This window comes from Oryx dammah, unplaced genomic scaffold, assembly GCF_014754425.2.
Source record: "Oryx dammah isolate SB20612 unplaced genomic scaffold, SCBI_Odam_1.1 HiC_scaffold_16, whole genome shotgun sequence".
NCBI classification, from domain to species: Eukaryota; Metazoa; Chordata; class Mammalia; order Artiodactyla; family Bovidae; genus Oryx; species Oryx dammah.
In genome coordinates, this window is record NW_024070200.1 from 5,054,327 (window position 1) to 5,076,039 (window position 21,713).

Consider the following 21,713-nt stretch of genomic DNA (forward strand, 5'->3'; position numbering starts at 1 on the left):
GGAGGAGGGGATGACGGAGGATGAGATGGCTGGATGGCATCACGGACTCAATGGACATGAGTCTGAGTGAACTCCGGGAGTTGGTGATGGACAGGGAGGCCTGGCGTGCTGCTGTCCATGGGGTTGCAAAGAGTCAGACATGACTGAGCGACTGAACTGAACTGAGTGACTATAACATCCAGCTGAAGACTAGCAAGGGGGTACTCTTTCTGCCCCCTTCTGATGCCTGTCAGAAGCTTTCTCTATCTCTTTTATACTTGAATAAAACTTTATTACACAAAAGCTCTGAGTGATCAAGCCTCATCTCTGGCCCCATATTGAATTCTTCTCCTTCGGGGCCAAGAATCCCGGTGTCGTGATTCAACAACAACCTTTCAGTACGAGTGCAAAAACGGACATAATAGTCAGTGGAATGGAATAGAGAGACTAGAAATAAACCCACACCCTTATGGTGAATTAATCTTCAACAAAGGAGGCAAGAATATACAATGGAGTAAAGAGTCTTTTCAGCAAAGAAGTTAAGACACTTCCTTATATCACGCACACAAAATAAGCTCAAAATACTTAAATACTTAAATATAAGACACGATACCATAAAACTCCTAGAAGAGAACAAGGCAAAACATTCTTTGACATAATCATCCCAATGTTTTCTTAGGTCAGTCTACCAAAGTAAAAGAAATAAAAGGAAAAATAAACAATTGGGACCTAATCAAACTCATAAGCTTTTGCACATCAAAGGAAACCATCAACAAAATGAAAAGACAACCTACAGACTGCGAGAAAATATTTGCAAATGATGCAACTGACCAGGGCTTAATTTCCAAGATACACAAACAGTTCATACGACTCAATTGTTATGCCCAAGTCACGAAATCTCCCAGTGACCACCCGGGAGCCGATATCTGATGCAAAAGCAAGAGAGTCTTTATTACCAAGCTCGAGCTGGGGCTCCCACCGATACCGACTCAGTGGCTATAGGGAGGAGCCCTGGGTTTTGGATTACATTGCTTATAGAGGGAGTGTTCATGAAAAAAAGGATTTCTAGGTAGGGGGACATCTGATTGGTCACTTTCTTCCAAAGGGTTGTGTGTTGGTTTCTGATTGGTCCCTATTTCCTAGGTAGACCACAAGTTCCTGAACGTTAAGTCAGGAGATTCTGGTCTGGGGTCCGATTGGCTCGTGGGTGGTGGGGTGAGGTCAGGGGATTTCCAAAGGCTGTTGGATTTTCAGAGGCTCTTTTCCTGGAACCTTACAAAATGGAGTTTTTCTGTTAACAAAATGGAGTAGCTTAGATTCTTCATCAATGTTTAAAAAAAAAAAAACAAACAACAATCAAAAAATGAGCAGAACACCTAAATAGACATTTCTCCAAAAAAAGACATACAGATGGCCAACAGACATATGAAAAGATGCTTAACATTGCTAATTATTAGAGAAATGCAAATCAAGATTACAATGAGGTATCTATCTTACACTGGTCGGAATGGCCATCATCAAAAAAAAAAAAAAAAATCTGTAAACAATAAATGCTGGACAGGGTGTGGAGAAACAGGAACCCTCACTCCAGTATTCTTGAAGAAGGAATTCATAGGGCCTGGACTCCGTCTTAGGCCTGTTCATGCTGATCATACTTGGCCACCTTTCCAATGGACTCTGAACTCTAGTTCAGAGTTTAGTGCCTATGAAAACAACAATAGAAGGATAAGACCCCCTCCAGACAGGGGAACCTTGAAGATCATATCTAGATTAGTCATTGCCTAAGAGAAAACATACACTAATCACCCCTTCCTCCAGATAGGCCATAAATTTTTCTGTATCTATTGGAGTGTAACCTCGGGTTTATTGATTACTGGCTAATTGTTTGACTGTTTGAGCGCATGAGCACATAGCACGTGGATGATGGGGTTATTGGGATTGTATTTTCCTTGGTTTGTGTAAGTCTCAAGGACTTTGGAGTGGTGGGTTCAGACACGTACACATTGGGTATAAAAGATTTTCACAAATGCTGGTCAGGGTCCTTGGCTAAGAGGAGACTCTGCCTTGGGCCCGCCAGTGTAATAAATTGCACTCCACTATCTTCATTGTCCTTCTGAGTGAGTTTGTCTCCCGGAACGCGTGGCTACAACATTCTTGCCTGAAGAATCCCATGGACAGAGGAGCCTGGTGGGCTATAGTCCATGGGGTCGCAAGAGTCGGACACGACTGAGCGACTAAACCACCATCACCGCCTACACTGTTGGTGGGAGTGTAAATTGGCACAACCACTATGGTGAACAGTATGGATGTTCCTTAGAAAACTAAAAATATAGTTACTATATGATTCAGCAATCTCATTTCTATGCATTTATCTAGAAAAGATGAAAATTCTAATTGGAAAAGACATATGTACCCCAGTGTTCATAGTGGCACTATTTATAATAGCTAAGAGCTTCCCTGGTGGCTCAGAGGATAAAGCGTCTGCCTGCAATACAGGAAACCTGGGTTCGATCCCTGGGTTGGGAAGATCCCCCAGAGAAGGAAATGGCAACCCACTCCAGTTTTCTTGCCTGGAGAATTCCATGGACAGAGGAGCCTGGTGGGCTACAGTCCACGGGGTCGCAAAGAGTCGGACACGACTGAGCTACTTTACTTACTTACTTAAGACTAGACAACAACAGCAAGACGTAGAAGCAGCCTCAGTGTCCATCAGCAGACGAGTGGAGAAATAAGGTGTGGTGTATACACAGTGGAGTATCGTGGTGTGTGCGTGCTCAGTTGTGTCTGACTCTGTGACACCATGGACTGAAGCCTGCTAGGCTCCTCTGTCCATGGAATTTTCCAGGCAAGAAATACTGGAGTGGGTTGCCATTCCCTTCTCCAGGGGATATTCCTGACCCAGGGATGGAACCTGTATCTCCTTTTTTTTTGAATCTGCATCTCTTGCATCTGCTGCATTGGCAGGAGGATTCTTTACCACTTGTACCACCTGGGAAGTCAATGGAATATTACTCAGCCATAAAAAAGAATGAAGTAATGCCGTTTGCAACAACATGGGTGGATCTAGGCATTATCATATTAAGTGCAGTAAGTCAGACAGAAGAAAGACATACATGATTTAACTCATTTGTGGAATCTAAAAAAAAAAGGATACAAATGAACTTACAAAACAGAAACAGATTCACAGACATAGAAAATAATCCTATGTTTACCAAAAGGGAAGGAGGAGGGGGGAAGGGATAAATTAGGAGTTTGGGATTAGCAGATACGAACTACTACATATAAAACAGATAGACAACAAGGTTCTGCAGTTCAGCACAGGGAACTAACTATATTCAATATCATGAAATAACTTGTAATAGAAGAGAATCTGCATATATATATATATGTTATATAACTGAATCATTTTTCTGTATACCTGAAACTAAGACAACAGTGTAAATAAACAGTACTTAAAAAAAAAAAATTTCCTTTCTCTTTCCCCATGCTCCTAGCCTGAGGAGGTCAGACAGGAACTGGTGAGCTGGGGAAGACAAAGGTGAGCTCTGCTTTCTGCCACCAAGTGGCCTATCTCTAGCCGGTGGGGTAGGGCTGGGAGGGTTTACACTTAAATCTCTTTTTAAGTTTTTTTTTTTTTTTAAGTTTTGTTGGTTGCCTTTTCAGGGAGAAATGGTGGCTCAGACAGTAAAGGGTCTATCTGCGGTGTGGGAGGCCTGGGTTCGATCCCTGGGTTGGGAAGATGCCCTGGAAAAGGAAATGGTTACCTTTTCAGTCTTCATCTTACAGGTGTTATGCATCTACTTTGGTTGGAAGCGGAAATAACCAAATTTGTTGTTAACTTCCCGACAATTTTGTGCTCAGGCAAAGTCCATGTCCACGAGATCATCCGTCACTTAGGCTTCCCCAGAACAGAGTGCCCATCTGATCGAAAGTAGGCAGCAGAAAGTCTGTATGGCGCCCCCCTCTTCTCCATCCCCATGGCCTGGCCCCAGCGTGGTCTGAGCTCAAGTCCCATTTTTATTGAAATGTATAGAAGAGCATGGAGGAGACACATTGAAACAGCTGGGACCCCAGGGTGGGCGGGGTGGGGAGCGGTGGCTTGAACCCCTGCCAGGATGGCTCACCTTGAGCAGGGCTGGTTTCTCAGTCTCCTCGTTGGTTCTGGTCCTGACTGCCAGCCAAGGAGGGAGAGATCCAGACTGGGTGACCCAGGAGGGAAGCATCCTGAGGGGGTCTGGGACAGGGAGAGAGGAGGGGACAGCTGAGCATTCCTCCCAGGGGTGGATGGAGTGGGAGGGGAGTGGGGGCAAAGGGGCTGAGAGTCTCAGGGTCAGAGAAGGGTCAGGAACGAAGTGCATGTGCAGGCTTGAGTCCCTACCCACACTTTCAGGGGAGGGGGCACGCAAGGTCGCTGTATGCCCCGGGCATACATATGGCTCTCTTGTATCCCCAGTGCTTGGCATTGAGACCTGGGGCTGGTCTGACACCTGGAGAAATCTGCATATGGACAGCGGTGAGGCGTCGCTATTAAACCTGTCCTCTGAGGTCTTGGTGGTTACAGTGTCCTCATCAGAAAAGCAACCTGAAGGATTTCTGGGTGAAATGACACGCTGGCTTGGACTTACTTTCGTTCATTTATTTTTGGCTGCACTGGGTCTCGGTTGCTGCACGCAGGCTTTCTCTAATCACGGGCAGCAGAGGCTCCTCTCTAGCTGTGGTGCCCAGGCTCCTCCTTGAAGTGGCTTCTCTTGTTGCAGGGCATGGTCTCTAGAGCGCAGGCTTAGTAGTTGTGAGGCACAGGCTAAGTTGTCCTGCAACGTATGGGATCTTCCCCCACCAGGGATCGAACGTGTGTTCCCTCCATTGCAAGGAGGACTCTTAACCACTGGAACACAAAGGAAGCCCCTTGGATTTATTTTTAATGTACTCCAGTCCCCCCTCCCCATTCACAATCAGGGCAGATAGTAGAAATGAGGGTTTCAGGATATCAATCATTTTTGAAGCTGGGTGAGAGGCTCTCTTTACTTCTGTGCATGTTTGAAATTTTCTATTAAAAAAGTTGAAAACTAGTATGAAGACCCATTGGAAAAGACCCTGATCCTGGGACAGATTGTGGGCAAGAGGAGAAGGGGGCCAACAGAGGATGAGATGATGGTTGGATGGCATCGTTGACTCAATGGACATGAGTCTGAGCAAACTCAGGGAGATAGTTAAAGGACAGGAAAGCCTAGAGTGCTGCAGATCATGGGGTTGCAAAGAGTCGGACATGACTTGGCAACGGAATAACTATGAGGAGTAGCCTGGAGTCAGTTTCTCCCTTGTAAGAGGCACACACTTATCTGCTCACTTTCACCAAAAAGCTGCCTCCCGGATTCTGCACTGGATGGACTCCCTCTGAAGAAGCCAGGGGGTCTCTCTTCTGCGTCAAAGACCAGATGATGGTGTGTTAGTCAGCCAGTCGTGTCCAGCTCTTTGCAACTCCATGGACTGTAGCTCGCCAGCCTTCTCTGTCCATGGAATTTTCCAGGCAAGAATATACTGGAATGGGTTGTCATTTCCTTCTCCAGGGGATTTTCTCAACCCAAGGACTGAACTCGAGTCTCCTGCATTGCAGGCAGATTCTTTACTGTCTGAGCCACCAGGGTAGCCCGTTTCCAAATCACAGGAAAAATGACCAATAGGGCAAAATGCACAACCTCTGGAAGTGCAAGTAAAATGCAAAAAGGGGTGGTGGTGGGAGGTGTGAGAAGATTCCTAAGGGGGCTTTCCAGTGAACCACAGACCGCCCCTCCGGCCCTGCTGTCAGGGTGCACTTGCCCAGTGGAAACCACAGATGTGAGCTCACGGATGCCGGGATCTGCTGAACTTCCCCACCACCGGCTCCAGCTGGCCCCCAGCCCACGTTTTCACCCCTGACCTCGTGCCCTCTCTCCTCCACCTGCCGATGCTCTCCCAGCGTGTTTTGATGTGTTTTGATCCCCTGCCCAGCAGCGCTCTGCACACAGATGCTGGAAAGCTGTTTGCTTAACAAGTAAAGAGCCCACAGTGGCTCCAGAGCAAGCACCGAGAGTCAAGCCACCCAGCCGCTGAGCCGTCCTTTGCCGGGAGCCAGTGTGAGGAATTCTACCCGTAACAAGGTCATGCGGCAGAGCTCTGATGGCAAGGCTAATCAGACCTCAGGTTTTCCTCCTGAAATTTCCTGAGCATCCACCCCCCCAAAAATAAGAATCTGCCTGCTTTTCTACTCTTTTGATATTTTCTGGAAAAAGTCAAATCAGGGCTTTAGTCTTCTGCATTTGAAAGGGATGTTTCAGCTCAAACCCCCTCTGATAGCTCTCTAGCTTGCCTAACAGGTTCCCCGGACCTCTTACAGCTTGTGAATTGCTTGCAGCCCCCAACCACGAGAGGCACAGAGCTTAAAGCATCTTAAGATACAGAACCTTTTCTAAAGAGCTAAAAATCATATTGGTGACAGGATTTCACTGTTGACTCAATGATTGCTGCCAGGCCTCCATATTCTTTATCTTTTAGGCACCTGGGAGGATGTTAATCAATGTAAACTGGATATGGAAAAAGATATATAATAGTTTTGATGTTAGCAACACTAGACTTTTGAGTTAATTACTTTTCTCTTTGTTATATATCACTGCACTCCTCTTGTGTCCTTGCTATGTAAGAATGTAACTTTATTTAGTACTTTCTGAGAGTGGCACCAGACTTTGGGAAGATCAACACAAATAAGTCTTCTGGTTGACAAACTCTTATCAGAAAAAAGGCTGTAAAATGTTAATTGGCCCCTTTGGCCAGAAGATGATGTAAATTTAGGTAGACTTGTGTATACAACTAGGTATGCAGAGAGAAAAGCCTGGTTTTGATAAGAGTCTGGGCTTCTAACGCTGCATAACTTTGTGTTACCCATTCACCTCTATGTATAATCAAAAAGTATAAAAGGCCTTCTGAACAATAGAGGACGGGGACAGTCGCTTGACTGGTTTCTCCCATGTGTCCTCTTTACTCTAATTTCAGGCTGAATTCCCATCTGGGGCGTGGAGGCTCACCATGTCTACTTACTTGTCCCAGCTTTTAAGATCCATGCGAGGGGGAGCCCAAGGCAGGGCACCCCCCGATATTCAAGAGGACGCCAGTGGCCTAACATAGATGGTCCAAGCTCCTTGTCTGGAACTTTATTGGCTTCCCACGTAAACCAAGTTATTCAGCATCTTTTCTCCACTTAATTTTCCTACTACACTATTTCTCCCTAATCTAATCTTATATTAATAAATAAATAAGTTTTCCTCACCAACGCCGTCCCCGCTTCAAATTCCCTGGATCCACCGAGGCTGGACCCCGGCAGTCCTTAGCCCTCAGTGCTGATCTGGTTTCTGCCACACCCAAGCCCTCTGCTGGCTTTTCTCCTTCCTCTCTGATCGCTCCTGTTTTACCCGCTCTCAAAGTCATCCGAGCCCCGCTGGCTGGGTTGAAGGACCCCTCACCCCCATTCCTTGCCCTGGTTGCCCAGCATCTGCAGATTCAGCCATTGCCGGCCTCCCACGGAGAGCGTCACTCACAGTGCACTCTCCCGCCAGACTTGCGTCCTGCACCTGCTGGCCGAACGCCTGCCCGCGCTACACTTGCATGTCTTGGAGGGCTGCTGACTTCACCCCAGCCGCCCCAGGCCCCCCATCATCCTCTTTCAAGCTCACAGTGCTCCCCGTCTTAGTCGACAGCACTGACATCTGCCCAGAGGACAGTCAGGGGCCTGGGCCTCACCCACCGCCCCCACCCCATCCATCACCAGGCCCCCTGCCGACGTCACCCCAGAAACCTCTTGACAAGCCATTCGCCTCCCCCTGTTCACTGCCTGCACCTCAGTCCACGCCACTGCCACTTCACTAAGTTAGAGTCTCAGCCCCTCACCTGTCAGTCTCTGCAGTCAGACTGAGAGCTGATGTGGCCACAGGCCACTGGGAGGAACGCATCTGGCTGTGCTCTGGGGGCCTCCCGTTCCAGAAGAATCCTGGGGTCCTAGGCCTGTCTGCCTGAGAGGTGGTGAGCAGTGGCACATAACTACTGCTCAGTATGTTAATGAATACCTGCAAGGCTAATACTGGGCATTATATTGGGCATTTTGTTTAAAATGCAGGCAAGTATGAAGGTGGCAATAACAGTCCAGATACATAACTTTTCCATTACTGAGCTTTGAAAACAGTGGACATATATAGAAATACAAGGAGATCTTAGAACTTTTAAGTCAATAATGGGTTCCTTTTCCTTCTCTGATCTGGTTATTCCTCAATTATTAATTAAAAAATCATTATTTTTGCCAGTATTTACATCACCAAGTGAACTAACAACTGGATATGACAATTAAGCTGAATTCTTTTCATTTTTTATTTTTGGCTGCACTGGGTCTTTGTTGCTGTGAGCGTGCTTTTTCTAGTTGCGGCGAGTGGACGGCTATTCTTCATTGCGGTGCTAGGACTTCTGACTGCGGCGGCTTCTCTTGTTGCAGAGCATGGGCTTTAGAGCATGTTGCATCAGCAGTCATGGTGCACAGGTTTAGTCACCCTGAGGCGTGTGGGATCTCCCCAGACCAGGGATCGAACACGTGCCCCCTGCGTGGGCAGGCGGATTCTTAACCACTGGACTACTAGGGAAAGTCCTAAACTGACTTCTTGAGAGTTATCTAATCTGATGAAAGCTGACACATCATATGCAAACTATAGTTTTATTTGCAAGTGACCCAGGTGAGAAAAAAAAATCTGGATATGAAACAATATAGTGTGAATCATATCTAATTTTAAATATTTTAATTTATAGACTTTCACGATTATAGGTTCAATAAGAAATTCACTTTTCAGATTTTATTTCATTATAGAATATATTTGATAAGGATACATACAAACAGAATCATCTTTAATACATATTGTTTACTGGTGCCTGGCACTTCCGCAGCAGGCTGGAGATGTAATAAAAAATGCTTCCCAACGTTCAGCTTCACCAGCCACTCTAAACAACCAGTGCTATAGAGTTGACGGTTCAATTCGTGTACTTGCTTAGAACAAGTAAAAATCTTAATATTCACCTTTAGGTCTGTTTATTACTCTTCTATTTTAAAATCTGAGATACATTCCCCAATGTAAACAACTGATTTCAATCCGTCACACAATCGAAATGGATAAGGCCTTCTTGACAACGTAAGCCACCTATTGCGTTACCCATCGGAGCGCAGTCTTAGTTCATAGTGTAACAGGCTGTCCATGCACAGAAGACAGGAAGAGAAGCTGCCTTCAGAACCCGGTGGAGCCTTCCAGACTTCTCCCGGCCACGGGTGTATGGTACGCTAGAGAGAGACCTTTGTGACTTGGTCTACTTGGTCTTAAAATACAAATATACAATGTCCATAAGCATTAAAATAGTAAAGCCTAGCCTGACATATTTATTATGAACTGCTAAAATCCTATACAATACCATATCATGCCAATTAATATACAGAGGAAGGTGGCCAACTGTCTCCACCACTCACCCGGGCCTGTGAATGGGGGACAGAGGGGATGAGACTGGTGTAGCGTTAAGCGGCTGACTGCATGTGGTTAGGCAGACAGTCCAGGGACTCCGAAAGGCCTGGGTACCCTGCTGCAATAGTTAAGTTAATCTGAGGCAGAATTTGCTTGACACGAGAAGAACCTGACCCCTTTTCTCAACAGCCTCCCAGAGGGACGACTGAACGAAACCTTAGAAAATGTCAACCAAATAAAGTCTTATTTGCATTTCCTGATTCAGTTGTGCAGATCAGTTATCCATTCTCTTCTCCATCGATTTATCCTTTTAGGACCAATTAACCAACAGTGATCACGATTCAGTACCTCGTTATCATAAATATGTGACTCAGCAAGCTCGATGGCGAGACACTAAAGCCTATATACAATCTTTGAAAAAGGCATTCTGTGACTGTTATTGAAGAGTTCATAGAAAAGTTACGAAGGATATGCCAGTCACTCCTCAATGTCACTGTTATGTAAACCGTGGCATCTTTTTTATATTAAACGTTTCATATATTGTACAACCAAAGAGAGACCTGAACGGCTGACCCGCTGTGACGCTCACCGATCCGCTAAGCTAAGGTAACCGGTACAGGGCGTGGTTTTCCTGAGGTTTGTGAGGACGTTGCAAACAAAGCAGAAATCACAGTGACCGGGCGAGATGCGAGTCTGTGCCCCCGGCCGTCTGTGCCCCCCGGGGCTTGCCGGGGCTACACGACCCGCCACTGCATGATACTCGTGTCCTTGCCGCCCGTGGAGATGAGGTGGCTGTCGTCGCAGAGGAAATCGACGTTGGTGACGTGACTGCTGTGCCCACTGTACACGTGGCTGGGAGCCTGGGAGGAGAGACGTGGAGGGCAGTGAGTGCTAAGCCCGGGAGGAGGGTCAGAAGTGCCGGAGCACCTGCACACGGAGAGGCCGGTCTTGCTGGGGGGGGTACGGATGTGGGCAAGGAGAACTTCAGCCCCAGAGGCCGCTGCGCCAGGCGCCCCAAAGGAGCGGGAACTGGTTGCAGGGGTGGAGGGTGGAGGGGAGGGGGTCTCCCGGAAGGAGAGGTCAGGTCTGGGGAGGACGAGGAGGAGCAGTCCAGGCATTGGCTCAGCTCAGCAGGGTTAGAGTAGAGGCAGCCGTGGTGGGGGGCAGAGGGGTGAGGCCCAGGAAGTGCAGAGAGGGATGAGCCAGAACCGCGCTGGGGACAGGGTTCTCTGCAGAGGGCAGTTGGCTGATGTTGCCGCTGCCTGGGTTGTGCCCAGTGCTGTCACCCACGATGCCTTTCTTTCTATTCAACTACCAGCTGCCCGGTGTGGGGGAGTGCACCCTGTCGGGGCGATCAGAGAAGGAAACTCTACCCGGAACTGTGAGCAGGGGTAGGAGAACAGGTGCACTTTGCCAAAGTCGTCGCCGGTCGACAGGAGTTTTTTCTCGTGGGCCCGAGAGGCGGCGTTGATGTCGGTTCCGTCCGAGCCTTCTGGCCACACTCCTAAAAGAAAGACCCCAGACAGAGCACTGGACATACGAGGGCCACACTGCATAGGGACTGGCCACCGAACTCCCATGAGCATAGAAATGTCCCGGATTTAGAAACGAGGTCCAAGGAACACTTTGTCTTGGCTCCCAGCCTCAGTGATCATTTCCCTGCAGGCCACCCCTGGAAATCCCCATGGCAAAGCCTGTTCTGCTGAATGAGAGCTGCAGTAATAGTCCTCCCGGGCTTCCACCTCTCTGGGGCCCCTTCTTGATGCTACAGCAGAAAGTGGGACAGAATCCCTGGTTCTGGACACAGTGCCTTTCTTTTATCCCCAAAGCATCTGATGGGAAGCTGACTAGTCCTTAGCCTGCAGTTTCATAACTTTTCTTTTGGGGGGCAACTTTTTACATATGAGAGTCTCTCCAAATGACTTTTAACTTCTGAGACTGCCTGTGCCTTTCAGGTGTTCCTTGGTGTCAGCCCTTCATGGCTGCTGCCTGCCTGGTGGCACTGCGCAGGTGGGGGGTCGTCTGGGGTCTCCTGATCATGGCTCCAGAAAACCCTATTAGTCCCAATAACTTTGGATATGAGAGAGTAGCACACACATGGCTTTCTCAACAGGAAGTCTGGAGTAAACCCAGGGCATTCTAACATTTAACACCAAAAGATGGTGAAACGCCAGCTATAAGGGAACTTGTGGAATTCTGACCAACTTACACACTTATGGTCCTACATAAAGAATCTCTAGGTACTGCCTTTTCTTTTTAATTCTACTAAATGGTGGCAATTTGTTTTAGACCATTTATGAATATACTCCTAATTTAAACTTTGAAGGAGGTAAAAAAAAATTAGTTTAAGGGTCAAAAAAACACAATCACTCTAACAAGTGACAAATAAACTGATTGGGTGCCATCTGGTTCACTGGGCTTCCCCGGCGGGGCTGGTGGTAAAGAGCCCGCCTGCCAGTGCAGGAGACATAAGAACCGCAGGCTGGATCCCTGGCTTGGGAAGATCCTCTGGAGAAGGGCATGGTAACCCACTCCAGTATTCTTTCCTGGAGAATCCCCATGGACAGAAGAGTCTGGCGGGCTACAGTCCATGGGGTCACAGAGAGTCAGACATGACTGAATGGACTGAGCACGCAGGTACATCTGGCTCATTGATCTCAGAAGTCTAACACAACCTCGTGTACGAGGATTCTACAGAATTCTCTCAGGACCCATTGTGTGCAAGAGAAAAGGGCTCTGGTTCTTCTTGCCTGGCCATAGCTGGACAAGCCTGGCCCTTCCCCAGGGCGGCAGGGAGCGTGTCCTGAGTCCTGTGGGGTCCACACAGCAGCAGAGCAGTTTGAAGCCAACCAAGAAATCCCCTCACTACTGGAAAGTCATTCTCAAAGTAGACACACCTTACGTTGGAACAGAACGAAAGGTGCAGAAACCTTACCGAAGACGTGGAACCCCAGCGTGCAGGTGTATGTGGCCCACTCGATGTCTCTCGTGGTCTCCACACTCACGACTTGCTTACAGGCAGAAGGAACCCCTGGAAGGGCAGACACAGGTCTGGTGACACCTGGGCCAAAGCCCCCCTTCTCCCCGGGCAAGGCTGGGCCCCCAGAGCCAGGCCCCATCAGCTACAGAGCCCTCTGGGAGAGGGACACCATCCACCTCCCAGTCCCCTGGGGACCGTGCTCACAGCCTAAGCCCAAGGCCTCGGAGGGGACCCGTCTTTCATTTCGTCCATTTCTGCTCGTCTCCTTCTCTGGGTCTGTTCCCCTGTCTGGCTTCTTTTCTTTGATCACCTCTGGTTCCGAGACCTCTGTCTGCTCACTGTCCCCTTGGACACAACTTTGCCCCTTCTGTCAGGCTCCCCAGCCTTCTCCCAACACAGGCTTGGGGACAGGCATGTGCCTGTACACACACACGCACAAACACGCACATGCGTGCACGCACACACACGATCCTTTCAGCTCCAGGTTATGAAAGCTGATGGAAACCGGTCATAACAAGTACCTGTGACCTCACAGGTGATTTGTGTGTTCCTCAACCAAACTCTCGCTGGAGGAGTATGAGACCGTGTTTGAGAAGATTCTAGACCCACAGCCCGTCCCTGGAAACCATCCCCCGCTTCTGCCCTGCATCGGGCAGGGCCGCCTGCCCCTCCCAAGGGAGACCTCCTTCTTCCTCTCTCTCAACAGGGGGGTGCCCACCTCCCCACCCACTGGCTCTTGATGTCTGTGCCCTTGTATCTGAGCCGACATGTCCTTGTCTCCGGAATAGGAAGAGCCGGAACGTGCTGTGGGCCACCTGGGACTCCCGTGCTCAGCACATGGCAGGTGCCTGATGGATGGCGGGGGCACCGGTGCAAGGCACGCAGCCTGCACCGCCCACCACCCACACGTGGCCTGGGCCTGCCCGGGCTCTGACTTGGCTGGGAGGGGTGGGGGGAGAAGGAGCAGGGGCCCCAGGGGCTGCTGTCTACTCAGCAGGGCAGACCCCATGATGTCAGCTGGGAAGGGTGATGCCTTCACAGGGCTCTCGCCCTCTCGCTGGCACAGCTCTGACCCCTCTTTCTGCCTCTCCCTGCAGGGCTGGGCCTTTCCCTTTTCAGGGCCCGACCCCCAAGTATCTCAGTGCCAAGCAGGGGGTTGTCCAGCCTGTCTCCTCTGCTGAGCAGAGGAGGAATTGAGGCCGAGAAACGCAGGCAGGCGGTGGGTTTCTGCAGGAGGCCCCATGTGGAGTCAGAGTGGAGCTCCAGGAGGTCTGCACCCAGGCCTGGGGAGCCACTCACAGTAGAGGATTTCATAGTCTCCGGAATTCGACACGAGGAACTGTGAGTTGACAGACCAGTCCAGGTGGGTGATGAAGCTGGAATGACCCTGGGAGAAGGAAAACTGGGTGAGCCTCATCCGCCTCAGATTCCCACCCACGCTGACCGGACGTGTCGAATGACCGCAGAGACCCCCGGGGAGTGACCCGCGTGCTCACCGAGCACTTGCCAACACGTGTGTACTTCCTCCCGTTGTCACTGACTCCATATATGTAGATGCAGTTGTCGTGGGAGCCTATGGCTAAGAAATTCCCATCTGCAAGGAAATGCAAGGTTACGCTTCATTCGTTAAGAATAACCGTTTTATCAATGGCAAAGGATAATGCTAATGGCCATCACAGATGTAGAAAAATTAGCCACGAATTATTTCAAAGAGACAATATTGCTTTTGAAGGAACCCGATACCCCTGGTGACGGTAATTCAGTCTTAGCCCAGTATTTCCCAGGACTGAAATTGCTTTTTCCGAGAGTGTCCACAGAGCTGAACGTCCCGCGGATCACAGAGGAAGAGTGCTTCCTGAAGCATAGTCATAAATGTTGAGGCTTAGAAACAACGTCCTACCTGGTTGTTTAGTCACTCAGTTGTGTCCGACTCTTTGCGACCCCATGGACTGTAGCCTGCCAGGCTCCTCTGTCCATGAGATTTCTCAGGCACGGACTCTGGAGTGGGTTGCCATTTCCTTCTCCAGGGGATCTTCGTGGACCAGGGATCAAACCCGCATCTCCTGCACTGCAGGCAAATTCTTTATCACTGAGCCACCTGGGAAGCCGCTTACGGCACCCATTTGCCATGAGCATTTCCAGCACACATGTTGTCAGAAAGACTCAGGAACCGACCTGAAGTAGCCAATAATGGATAAATTGTTTCACCTATCACAACCATCACAGACTGAAACATACCAAAAACACTTAAGCTCATAATGACACCGAAGCTACCACCACTAACAACAACTGATCATTGTTAAAGCGAACAGAGAACAAACTCAGTATCCTGAAACTGCTAAATAAAGTGAAAGAAACCAAGCGTCTATCTTGACTTCCTATGTGCACTCTGCCATATATCTCAGTCATACTAACAAAATAGTATACTGTTTAGGTAACAAAGAGGTATTAATATTATGGATGAAGAGAAGTCACTCTGCATAGACGTATTACATCTGACAAATGAAGAAAGGCTAAAATAGGAAAACCAATCATCAGCCTCTGTTTAGGGATCGAGTGTTGTGTAGCGATGGCTCTGAAAGCACAGAAAGCGAGACGAGCAGACTCCTGAGTCTCGGGTAGGAGGAAGAGATCGGTGCATTGAGCAGGAAGAGGGTCTGGATTTCAACTGACTTTACAGGAAATACGGGGACAGATGGACGTGTGGGGACGGGGGGACGTGTGAGGGCAGACCAGAGGTGTGAGGACAGAGAGCTGTGTGAAGCACAGAGATGCACTCAGCAAAACCCAGGGTGTGGAAACTGCTCCGGGAAAAACGAGCTTCTTCAACACATAAACCGCAAGCGAGGATGGCGTGTGTGTCAGAGAAAGAGACAGAGAGAGAGTCAGAGAGAGAGGGAGGGAGGAAGCACGTATGGATTAAAAAGACTTAAAAGTACAAAAGGGGCTTCCCCGGTGGCTCAGACGGTAAAGAATCCACCTGAAATGCAGGAGACCCAGGTTCGATCCCTGGGCCGGGAAGATCCCCTGGAGGAGGGCATGGCAACCCACTCTAGTGTTCTTGCCTGGAGAACCCCATGGACAGAGGAGCCTGGTGGGCTACAGTCCTTGGGGTCACAAACAGTCGGACACGACTGAGCGACTAACATGAGTACAAAATGGACATATGATGACTTCCCTGAGGTCCAGTGGTTGGGACTCCGTGCTTTCACTGCCAAGGACCTGGGTTCATTATCTGGCCAGGGAGCTAAGACCCCCTGAGCTGCTTGGCTATAAGCCCAGCCAAAATTGACATATGATCAGTGTTCTCAGCATTATTGAGAACAGCCAGAGCACAGAAACAATCCCATGTTCTCTGTTAAATGGACAAAGCAAACACACTACATGCTAAAACGGGATTAAAAGGGAATAAACTACTGATACATGTACAGTAACATGAATAATCTCACAAACATTATTCTAAGTAAAAGAAGCCAGATGCAACAGGCTACGTGCTGTGGGACTCCATTGATAGGAAATGCCCAGAAAAGGCAATTTATAGACACAGAACAGCAAATCCATGGTTGCCTAGGGCTGGGGCTGGGAGTGGAGATGAGTTACTAATGGGCAGGAAAGGACCTTTTGGGGGTGATGGAAAGGTTCTAAAACTGGATGGTGGTGATGGCTACATTGCTCCACAGATTTACTAAGAATCACAGGCTGTACATTCATAAATGGTAAACTACTGTATGTAAATTATACCTCAATAAAGCCGTTAAAAGTCCTCATCATTTTTAGATTTCTCTCTCTACATATATATATAGTTCTCTCTCTCCATATAAAGATATATATATCTTTATATATCTTTATAAAGATATATATATATTTGGCTCCACCATGTGTCTTATGGGATCTCACTCCTCTGACCAGGCACAGGGAGCACAGGGTCCTGACTGCTGCCCCACCAGGGAAGTCCCCAGATCCCTCTCTATATTAACAGGAACAGAGGAAAGGATAAGACCTCTGGGACCCAGCTTCAAACAACATGGGAGGGGCCAGTGGGTGGAGCTATGGGTGAACAAATGGTTAAACACTGAAGCCAGGGAATAGGTACATGGAACTCACTACGCTCTTCTAATTTTGTCCATGCTTGAAATTTTCCATAACAAAGAGTTAAAAACAAAAAACAAAACACCCAGGCAACCTGCTCCAAAAGCATCTGTTAAGAAGGCCTGAGTGGGGACGTCCTTGGCGGTCTAGTGGTTGGCAGTCTGCCTGCCAATGTGGGGACCTGGGTTCGATCACTGGTCAGGGAACTAAGATCCCACACACCATGGGGGTAACTAAGCCTGTGCGCCGTTACTAGAGAGAAGTCTATGTGCCTCAGTGAAAGATCCTGATTACCGCAGCTGGACCTGATGCAGACAAATAAATAAATACTAAAGAAAAAGCATGGGTGCACGAGAAGCTGTTATAAATATTAACACAGGTTCTTCTTGACACAGGGAAACACATAAAACCACCCAAGCATAGTGCTCCAAAGGAGGGAGGGGGAGAGCCCCCAGGTGCCACAATTACGTACACATGTACTGTAAATTTCACTCTGGAGGGGGCTTGTGAATGTTTTTCTTTAGAGATATCTATGCAGGGCTTTATCTCTTGGGAGTTTTACAGTGAATGGTCCATATTCTAACCTGGTGAGTAACGCATCACGGAGAGCTGTTCGTTTCCATCTGTGTGGACGGTGACCAAGTCTTTTGTTTCTGTGTCAAACACAAACCACCTGCGTAAACATGAGGAAAATTACAAATCAGTTGCTTAGTGAGAATGTGAAGTCAGACTATGACAGTCACAGCCAGGCTATTAAAAATGATTAAGAGCTTAAAAATGCTCTGTATTTGCTTAACAAGAACGCTTAGTCCCAGCTTTCACATAAAGAAAATTTCCTGCATGCGAACATTTCTGAAAGAAAGCAGCAGCTGACTGGCTATCACAGGAAAGAATTTAGCTACTGACGTCATGGCAGGGCTCCTCAATGTTAGAGTTTTGTCATTTACATATGAAAGCAGAGAAAACCCTGGGCAGGGAAGATGGACCAGCATCTAACCCCAGGCCTGTGGCCAGAGCAAGCGGCAAGGGGGCCACTGCACAAGCTTACTGAGAGATCTGGCCCGGGCCAGGCAAAAAGGGTCCAGCAGGGTAGGGCCGGGACAACCTCGGGGCTGACGCAAGCAGAGCTGGGTCAGCCTCTGACCTTCTGCGAAGCTGGTGTGCAACCAGCAGGTGAAAGAAATGACTCAGAGGATGGCAGAAGGGTAAGTAGAGGACTGGTCTTTGAATTAAGCTTCTCTGGGCTCAGTTTCCTCAACTGTTAAGGTAAGGACCCCGAATGGCTTTGCAGGCTCAGGATCCGACCAGTCAAATTATAACTGGACTTGGAAGTGCTCCGAATCCTCTAATTAGGACACGGTGCTCGGTCAGGGTATGAAATGGAACAAATTGAACTCTCCTGCCCATACGTTCTCAGGTGGCGGCAGCAGTGTTTTCAGGGGTGAAAAGGAACAAGGGCACCTTGCTGCTGCCGTTGCAAACTTTGATGCCATCCATTCATCAGCGTGCCCACCGAGCCAGCATCGCTATCCATTCAGGGCCCTAAGCAGTACCCCTCAGTGGGGCTGGGTGGCCCCTGACACCTGGATTTGGCTTTTCAGCTTTGCTTCCTTGCGACTTTCTGTGTTAGTGTTAGTCGCTGAGTTGTGTTCGACTCTGCAACACCATTTAACTGTAGCCCTCCAGGCTCCTGTCTGTGGGGTTTTCCAGGCAAGAATATGGGAGTGGGTTGCTATTTTCTTCTCCACATTTATCTTTAATGTGCTATTTAACCTGAACACAGGTCAGAATATAAGTAGCAGAGAGACTGTAGGGACTAGCTACGCCTCTAAACACCGTGTTAAGCTTCCCCATTGAGAGCTAAGCCCAGGACCAGGACTAGAAGTGGGGAAGCATGAACGGAGGTGAGGGACGCGGAGATGCGTGTACATCTCTCTTCCACCCACAGGACACTGTCTGTGATTTTGACCGCCTGGCCTCGTCCCATGCTCTGTCCTGCCACAGAGTCAGCATGCAGCTGATGGCGATAACTGGCTGGCGGCCATTCATCAGAGCCTGCTTGAGTCAGAAGCTTCAGCAGTCTCTAAGAGAGGTCAGAGGAGTGTGCGTGTGCGTGTGTGTGCATGTATGTGTGCGTGCACACGTGTGTGGTTTTGCAGAATTCATGAAGAATTCTGTTGGATAGGTGCTCAACTCTCAAAATGTTGCCACCTATGACTTATGCATGGCAACTCTTTCTTTATACACATGCTACCGTCCTAAAAACATAATCTAAGTGGTATGCTCGCTTTTGAAGCATGTACAATGTACGCTGTACAATATTATGTAAGTTACAAGTATACAATATAGTGATTCACAATTTGTAAAGCTTATACCCCATTTATCATTATTATAAGATATTGACTATGCTCCCCGTGCTGTATAACACATCCCTGTAGTGACTTTATACTGAACGGTTCCTACTCTTACTCCCCAAGCCCTGGGTGCTCCCTGCCCACTTTCCTGTCCACGAGCGGCACACTCTTTGGAGAGCAGGAAGCACTAATAGTACGTGAATCAAGCTACAGTAAGTGTAGACAGCATGACAGATAATATAGAAGCACAATCAAATCTTATAAAACAATGACAATAATAACCACCAAAGCTGCCTGCCAGACAACCCCAGGAGCCGCTTCATATGCTATCTCCCTTAATCATCCGTGTCTGGCAAGGCACATATATTGCCACCATTCACAGAGGAAGAAACAAACAGAGAGGTCATGTAACTGGCTCAAAGACACACTGCAGTAGGTGGTAAAGCTGGGATTCAGGCACAGATCTGCCGCCCAGAGTATCGGAGGCACTTGGCAAGTGAGGGTTAGCTGAGTCAAACACGAGGCTCAGGGACTGGGCAGTTTTTAAAATTTTGAAAGGCAGCAGGAAAAAGCATCGTAAAACCCTCAATGCTTTGACACCAAGAAGCCCCACAACCGTCTGTGCGTGGGGGTGGGGCCTCCTCCAGGAGATGGGACCACAGCCAACTTTAGGTTTTCCCAATGTCTGAAACGGGAAGGACCACTGTCTCAGGTTTCACTTCCGAGTTCTGACGTTAATTCCTAGGCAGTCATTAGATGTTGAGCGAGGCAGCCAAGGGCTACCCTGACCGGTGGTTCGGGAAACACAGACAACAAGCCTCTTTCCCGTGAACTCTGAAAGCACACGCCACATCGACACGCACTTACCTCCCAGTCAGTGTTCCGACTGCAACCACAGACCCTGAAGGATGAAAACCAGAAGACTGAGCTGGATCCTAAAATGTTGTAAAGGAAGTGTAAATTGATGGCCAGACACAGTGCGATTACATAAACACACACACAAGCACAGCTCTAATCCCTAGGGCTACATGGCCCCATTTAAAAAAAAAACAAAAAAAAAAACCTCTTTTTTTTTTTTCTTCAGAGAGGAGAATGCTTCCCTACTTTAATGGAGGTCATGTCTCAAAAATAATACAATTTTACCTTTTTATAATTTTTCTTTCTGTCTGAAGTTTTTTTAAAAAAATTTCTGACTGCATCTCGTGCCGAGAGGTATCTCAGTTCCCGGACCAGGGATTGAACCCACGTCCTTTGCAGTGGAAGCGTGGAGTCCCATGCACTGGACTACCAGGAAAGTCTCTCTCATTCTATCTTCAAAGTAGAAAGTGAAAGTCGCTCAGTCATGTCTGACTCTTTGCGACCCCATGAACTATACAGTCCGTGCAATTCTCCAGGCCAGAATACTGGAGTGGGCAGCCTTTCCCCTCTCCAGGTGATCTTCCCAACCCGGGGATTGAACCCAGGTCTCCTGCATTGCAGATGAATTCTTTACCAGCTAAGCCACCAGGGAAGCCCAAGAACACTGGAGTGGGTAGTCTATCCCTTCTCCGGTGGATCTTCCCGACCCGAACTAGGGAATCGAACTGGGGTCTCCTGCAGTGCAGGCGGTTTCTTTACCAACTGAGCTGTGAGGGAAGTCCATTCTATCTTATATCCTTTCATATCTACAGTAATCAGATGACAGATCGACAAGACAGGCTCTTCCTCCAAGTCTTGGAAGTCCCTTTGGTTGAGCCCCCATGCTGAATGGGAAGCTTTGCTCCATCTGTCTGGAAATATGACCCCTGCACCCAAGGCCAGCACTGGATGAGCGTCTCCCACCGGGTGCAGGGCACCTGGCAGCCCTCGAGGGCTCTCGAGATAAGCAAGGCACACGCCAGACTTAGCGCCAGGGAGACACGCGTGTGTTCATTACTAACAAGGTGGAGCAAGGCTGATGGGAAAGATAAAGCACAACGGAGAGGGAGCACTAGGTGACGTCAGACGGGGAGCTGGGCTGCGGCGTCCTGGCGCTGCGGGCCCTTGACTCGGGCCTTCTGATACAGGAAGAATTGCCACTGGTGAAGGCGGACGTGGACACACCAGTATTTATTTGGATGGGGTCTTAAGGGGACAAGAATACGATCAAGGACATAGAAGCAACACGGTTTGGAGCAGAGCGTTGGAGAAGACTTGAGAGCCCCTTCGACTGCAAGGAGATCAAACCAGTCAATCTTAAAGGAAATTAGTGCTGAGGAGTCATTGGAAGGACTGATGGTAAAGCTGAGGCTCCAATCCTGTGGCCACCTGATGGGAAGAGCTGACTCATTGGTAAAGACCCGGATGCTGCGTAAGACTGAGGGCAGGAGGAGAAGGGGGTGACAGAGGATGAGATGGCTGGATGGCACCACCGACTCTATGGACATGAATTTGAGCAAACTCCGGGAGACGGTGAAGGACAGGGAAGCCTAGCAAGGTGCAGTACACGGGGTCGCAAAGACCTGGACATGACTTAGAAACTGAACAACAATAATAAGGGAGAGTCACTGGTTTTTCAATGCAGGACCTATAGGGTAGGGAACGGGAACCGATATGGATAATGCTAGTAAAGTAGGCTGCATGGCCAGGTCAAGCTCCATGATCACCAGGAAAGACACAGTGAGACGGACTCTTTCCTTTCACTGAAAAGAGTGATGTGATTGAATCTGTGTTTTAGGTGACTTGGTAGGAGTACTTAGGATGAATTGAAATGAAAAGAGATTAATCACAGGAAGACCAAGAAAGCAGTAACCCTGGACGTGGAAATGGAGGCAC

The 21,713-nt window shown here is 48.5% G+C and overlaps 1 protein-coding gene across 6 annotated transcripts in view; it reads right to left on the reverse strand.

Moving 5' to 3' along the window:
• Positions 1-8,767: 8,767 nt before the first annotated feature.
• EML1 (EMAP like 1) overlaps positions 8,768-21,713 on the reverse strand; it is a 192,701-nt gene continuing 179,755 nt past the window's right edge. For all 6 annotated transcript variants that reach the window (XM_040256958.1, XM_040256957.1, XM_040256956.1 and 3 more), the window contains 7 exons: positions 19,788-19,855; positions 17,151-17,239; positions 13,974-14,071; positions 13,777-13,864; positions 12,433-12,528; positions 10,871-11,001; positions 8,768-10,357 (listed from right to left, as the gene is read on the reverse strand). In XM_040256958.1, the coding sequence (XP_040112892.1) occupies positions 10,232-10,357; positions 10,871-11,001; positions 12,433-12,528; positions 13,777-13,864; positions 13,974-14,071; positions 17,151-17,239; positions 19,788-19,855 (696 nt within the window). In that variant the 3' untranslated portion in view covers positions 8,768-10,231. The remainder of the gene's footprint in view (positions 10,358-10,870; positions 11,002-12,432; positions 12,529-13,776; positions 13,865-13,973; positions 14,072-17,150; positions 17,240-19,787; positions 19,856-21,713) is intronic.